Source organism: Lontra canadensis, unplaced genomic scaffold (genome assembly GCF_010015895.1).
Source record: "Lontra canadensis isolate GAN:19392208 unplaced genomic scaffold, GSC_riverotter_1.0 scaffold41, whole genome shotgun sequence".
Classification (NCBI taxonomy): domain Eukaryota; kingdom Metazoa; phylum Chordata; class Mammalia; order Carnivora; family Mustelidae; genus Lontra; species Lontra canadensis.
The window spans coordinates 10,846,252-10,852,251 of record NW_022631035.1 but is presented as its reverse complement, the minus strand read 5'-3'; the positions used below and the strand labels follow the sequence as shown (position 1 = coordinate 10,852,251).

The following is a 6,000-nucleotide window of genomic DNA, read 5'->3' as shown; positions in this document are numbered from 1 at the left end:
TTCTAATGTGTCATTAATTAAAGAGGTAATCTCTCTGCCCACCAGGTATTCTGCATTGTTTTAAATTAACTACCTGTGTAGGCTTGAGAAATTCTAGTGGTCCCCATTGAGCCTGTCCAATTAAGACTGGCCAGAGGGTGGACTGTCATTTCTTCTATTTACAATATTAGGTAGGGGAAGTAATTGCTAGTCTGACATAATATCCACCCAATTAATACAGTCAGATAAAGGAAAACCAACTGCCTCACATAAAGTTTGCTCAAAAATCCCAGTTTTCATCTAAACTTCACCCTAATCCCATCAACATTTTGTTCTTCATCTCTTCCATGATCTAAATTAAGCCACCATTAAGATATCACCAACAGGTTTCAAAACACAGTACATTGACTCCTGTGTTAAGGAATCCCCCCAAAAGTTTCTCCTCCTCTCCTTCCTCTCCCTGGACAATTTATCCACGTATGTGCCTATAGCCTTGAGTCCCTATCAGGCTGTGCCAGAAGATCCTGGCCTCTCCTTCAACATTTGCTTTGATTAATCTGCTTAACCTATACCTCAGGCAATTCTGGGTGGCATTTCTCACATAACCTTTGTCCTCTGACTTTTTAAATTCCTCCAAAGTGGGGTAAGTGGAAAGAACCTGCTTGGGGCCTTCTGGTGTTGGGGGACCCACGGGAAGTCTCACTGGTCCATACACACTTCCATAATGTTGCATCAGTACCTTTGTTTCAACACCATCCGTGTCTACCACATTCATCCCTTTTTCAATAACCATCTAAAGATGTCCTCTCTGCTGTGTGGAGTCCCTTGACGCCTTTCTGTCTCACCATTTTCTTTCCTTTTTTTTTTTTTTTAAGATTTTATTTATTTATTTGACAGATAGAGATCAGAAGTAGGCAGAGAGGCAGGCAGAGAGAGGAAGGGAAGCAGGCTCCCCACCGAGCAGAGAGCCCGATGCAGGGCTCGATCCCCGGACCCTGGGATCATGACCTGAGCTGAAGGCAGAGGCTTAACCCACTGAGCCACCCAGGTGGCCGCCATTTTCTTTTTAATTACTTTGGTGACCTCAGTATCAGTGAGATCCAAATGGGGAAACTAAGACAGCAACTCTGATAAAGCTTCCCAGACTGTTCAGTCTTGCAAGAGTGATGTCACACAAGTTACCCATGTAACAGGGGCCCCCTTAATCACGGCATTTACCACAGCCTGGTAATGGGCATATTCAGTGGGGGAATATCTTAGCTCCTATACAGCCAATCCCCTGGGACTTGCCTGCAAAGCCTATCAGCTCCTTCATCTGAAGTGCTCCACTTGGCAGTTATAGGAGGACATGGGCAGTCCTCCTTCTCAGGTGAGCACACCCTTAAGGTGGCTTTATCCAGCTCAGCAGGAATCCCTCAGGAATAATGTTCTGTGTGTCTGGATCACATATAACCACTTGTGATCGTTCTTTGGTGGGATGTGGATCCAGCTGTAACCCAGAAAGGCTCTTCCACTCTGAAACATTCAAAACCAAAGACATAGACCCCAGATTAGTTACTCTCCTAGTCCATTTTGGTAGAGATTCCTCAGGAAGCTGATAATTCGGTCCACAAAATGAGACATCTCCTTCATGCTCTACCCCCTGGTTTTAGTAGTTTGTTTCTTGGTTTGTTTTGGTTTTGTCCTCCATCCACCTCACTGACTATTTCTTTGGTTATCAAAGGGTGATTAGAGGTATCTTCCTGGCTTAATTTTTCCCTTTCTGAGCAGCTTTGAGGCTGGTGGCCAAAGCTCAGACTGACCCAAGTTTGAACTTGTTCCCGCATCAAGGTCCAACTCAGAATTTTCTCTTATTTTAGCCATTCTGGATAACAATGACCGAGAGATTATACATTTAGCATGCTTATTATTTTGCATTTCCTTACATAACCAAAGAGCCAGCTCCTCAGGAGCTGGGGCTACTCTCATCTCTAATTCCACTGGTAACTTCTATTCTGAGTAACTGATCAAAAAGCAGCTGCATTTTTATACTATGAGGGACTAGGTAGCCATCCAGTGACCAAGAGCTCCTTATCCCTGCATCCCAGCCCTCCATTCTTCCTGTTCCCAAACCATGTGTTTCCATGAGCCAGAACTGTTGTTCTAGCAAATTCCACTTCACTGACACCAAATGTCAAGGAAACAATTTTTTTTTTCCCTTTGTGTTTTCCTTTGTTCTCATACTTCTGACCACCAAATGTGGTGTTTTTTTTCCCCCCATACTAAACAATTCTCCAAAACCAGCTGGCTGTCCTACAATTTGTTTAGTTCTGACACTATCTGTCTGGAGTTAGCATCAGATCCCACCAGTTACTCGCCCTGTTTCACAAGACTGACTCTGCTTCAGGTGCCAATCATGAAACCCCATATCATCTCCTCTACTTCTAACCTTCCAGCTATAAGTGGGGCTCCCATGACCTCATCTTTGGGTTTGACAATTTGGTAGAACAACTTACAGACCTCAAGGGAACCCTTACTTATGTTGACTGGTTTCTAATATAATGAACAATATGATAAAGGATTCAGATGAACAGCTAAATGAAGAGATACATAGGATAAGGTCTGGAAGGGTTCCAAGCATAGAACCCCAGTCACCCTGGAACTGGGATGCACCCGCCACCTTCCTAGCACATTGATGTGTTCGCCAGCTTGGTCACTCTCTGAACCCAGTACTTTTGGAATTTTTTGGAGGATTCATCAGATAGGCATGAGTGACTCTCAGCTCAATTTACAATGCTTCTCCCACCTCTGGAGAATGAGGATGGGGTGAAAGTACCAACCTTTTAATCATGGCTTGGTTTTTCTGGTGGCCAGTGCTGATCCTGGAGCCCACCAGCATCACCTCATTAGAACAAAAGTTACTTCTATCACCCAAGAGACCCTTAGTGTCTTAGGAGCTCTGCGTTAAGAACTGGAGTCCAAAACCAAATATTAGAAGGACCTAGGAGCAGAGATCATTTTATGCATTTTATGCAAATGAATAAAAAGAATTATAGCCAAGACCAGCTTACTTGGAGCAGAAACCAGTAGAGCCGTAAACTAGGAACAAACAACTTAAATGATAATTCTGATGATTTGCTGGAGCCTGGGTGAGAAGGATGAGGTAAGAGTAGGACATTCTTGGGGTCAATAGTGTTAGAGGGGCCAGAAGCAGATGTGTGTAACTGGAGAAGGGCAGAAGTTATACGCCTGGAGGGCTACATCTACTGTCTGAGATCTGGAACTAAAACGAGGACAGGAGGGAAGAGATCCTCTGACCTCTCTCTTCTACCTTTGCATCTATTGTAGCTTTTGGAAGGGGTATAGTAGGAAAATAATGAACAAAACCAGAACAGGACCTGTCTACAACAGAGTTCGAGATAATACAACTATTTTTTCTTTTGAAAAAATCCTTTCTTTAGTTTTATTCTCATCTCCTTCCCTTTTCATACTCATTTATCTTCTCTTGAATATATTCCTAATAGAAACCCAAGTTTTCAAAGGTGCCCATTTTATGATAGATTTAACAAATTGTGTCCAACTTAATCTTCTAAAATATTTATACATCTGATGTTGGTTATTCAGTACTTTGTAAACGTAATCTACAACAGTTAAGAAAATTAGTAACTTTGCCTTAATGAATATAGGCAAAGATTTCATCATCTTTCTATGTGAAATGGTTATATATGTTGTGATTTCATACATTTGAGCAAGACAGGAGAATTTATTGCTTGAATTTTAGAAATAATCTAAACCCAACTCTTATTATGATATGAATTTGCTTTTACAGGGCACTAAAGTATCCTGAATAAATAGTAAGCTATTGATTATTTATCATAATGTTCTAGATATAATTATGATATGTAATATATGCAGGTAAAATATTTAATTATGTGAGAAATGGGTAAGAAAAAGATTAAAACACAAAAATAAATGAACAAAAAACACAAATAATTAACACAAAATAAAATACAAACATATAACCCTGGAACTTCACCATAAGTGTGAAAGTAAATTAAAACAATTTCAATGTTACATTAGCAAATATGCATATATAGTTAAGAAATTATATATACTGTAATGATTTCACCTATGTAAAAGAGTATACTAAAGGAAAAAGAAACTGATTTTTTTTTCTTTTTTTTTTTGGTATGGAGGAAGTGTGGTGATCTTTTATTCAATTTTATTCAATTTCTGTGTTTTTCTCCATTATACAAAAATCCCTCAATAAGCATAACAATGTGTTTTAAGTTATATAACATATCACCAAAAAAAAAAAAAAAAAGAGCATCAAAAATACTGCTTGGTCTTCAAAAAATTTTCTCATGATATTTAAAATGAAATAGCTATAATTTAAGGAGAAAAATAAAATTACATGTAAAACACACTTTTTTAAAATTTAGTAATACAAATGATTTATGCCTGTGTGTGATAGATATAAAAACACATTATGTACATATGTAAGAAAGAAGTGATTTAAAAATGGCAGTAAATACAGTTAACCCTTGAACCACATGGATTTTAACTGTACAGGTTCACTTATATATGGTTTTTTACTGTACAGTACAATAAATGTATTTTTTCCTTATGATTTTCTTAATAACATTATCTTTTCTCTGGCAGACTTATTTTAAGAATATGGCATATAAGGCATATAACATGCAAACTGTGCTAATTGATGATTTATGTTTTTGGGAAGGCTTCTGGACAACAGTAGGTTATTAGTGGTTAAGTTTGGGGGGGATTTGAAAGTTATACTCGGATTCCTGACTGCACAGAGGGTTCAGCACCCTTAACCCCTGTGTTGTGCAAAGGTCAACTGTACACAGAAAACTACTGATGAGTTCGTGAGGGAAATCAGCACTCCCCTCCCCCCAATCATGAAGTAGCATTCAAAATCTTAGAAAACTGAACGAATGTTGCTGTGACGTCCCTCATTTCCACAAGGTATGTCTGAATGCTTATCTAATGCACGTGCTCGTTCATGGGTGAGTCCAATGCACTCCTCGCTCTGAATTTCAAAACAGTTTCTGAAAAGACTTCAGAGGAAGACTTCTAGGTTTTACTTGTGTTTCAAAACAAACTCATAAACCCGAGCTTCCCAAATGCATGCTGCAATCCTATAGCTTCTGGCTGTTGAACAGATCCCTCGTATGGCTCTGCTAGGGAATTTCTCAGTAAGTGTCATTTTTCGAAGTGATACGCCATGTTTGAAGTTATAACTTCAAAAAAAATCCCAAGCTTGTGGTTTTATTTCCACAATACCTGCTACCTGGTCTTCAGGTAAATTTATTAATACTTTATATTGCCTTTATCACAGATTTTCTATCATTCCTAAATTTAAGGGGAGGAATAATTCTGACACGTATTCATTTGTTAACCAAATGTACAAAATATACCCTGATATTGATGTTAGTGATTTTTAAAATTATACATACTGCCAATTATTACATAGAACATAAGCTTATATGACACAAAGTATTAACAGGCTTGAGCTTTTAAAAGTCATCTGAAGGAGAGAGGAGTTCCAATCTCATGGTTGTATCAATTTCTTCTTCAAAATTTCCCAGCTCCTGCTCCTTAGAAAGCTCTAAGAATACCTAAATGGAGACAACGCAGAAAGAAAAGGAATGAACAAGTTGGATATTGTTGTAAAATAAATAGAATATATGCATAATTACTTTCATGTGAAATTTATAGGAATGATACAAACCATAAAAGCTGACCCACCTTTTCCAGTGTGCACTGAGAGAGGCTGTACTCTTCCAGGTTAAAGTTATGTTTCACTGGGGGAGAAAAAAAGATTACTAGTAGATGCTTACAAGATGCTTATTACCAAGAATTTTTTCAAAGTTATACAAAATAAAAATACACACAATTAGTATAAATAGAATATAAAGCTGAATAAACAAACACTTGGAGAAAGAAGGGAGATGTCAAAAGTCATAGAGTTAATATAAATACAAATTAAATTAACTCTGATGTGAGAATTTTCTCATATTA

General features: G+C 38.1%; 1 protein-coding gene across 2 annotated transcripts in view; it reads right to left on the bottom strand.

Moving 5' to 3' along the window:
- Nucleotides 1-5,245: 5,245 nt before the first annotated feature.
- Nucleotides 5,246-6,000, bottom strand: part of ABCA6 (ATP binding cassette subfamily A member 6) — a 59,805-nt gene continuing 59,050 nt past the window's right edge. For both annotated transcript variants that reach the window (XM_032870754.1, XM_032870755.1), the window contains 2 exons: nt 5,728-5,783; nt 5,246-5,597 (listed from right to left, as the gene is read on the bottom strand). In XM_032870754.1, coding sequence (XP_032726645.1) covers nt 5,496-5,597; nt 5,728-5,783 — 158 coding nt within the window. In that variant the 3' untranslated portion in view covers nt 5,246-5,495. The remainder of the gene's footprint in view (nt 5,598-5,727; nt 5,784-6,000) is intronic.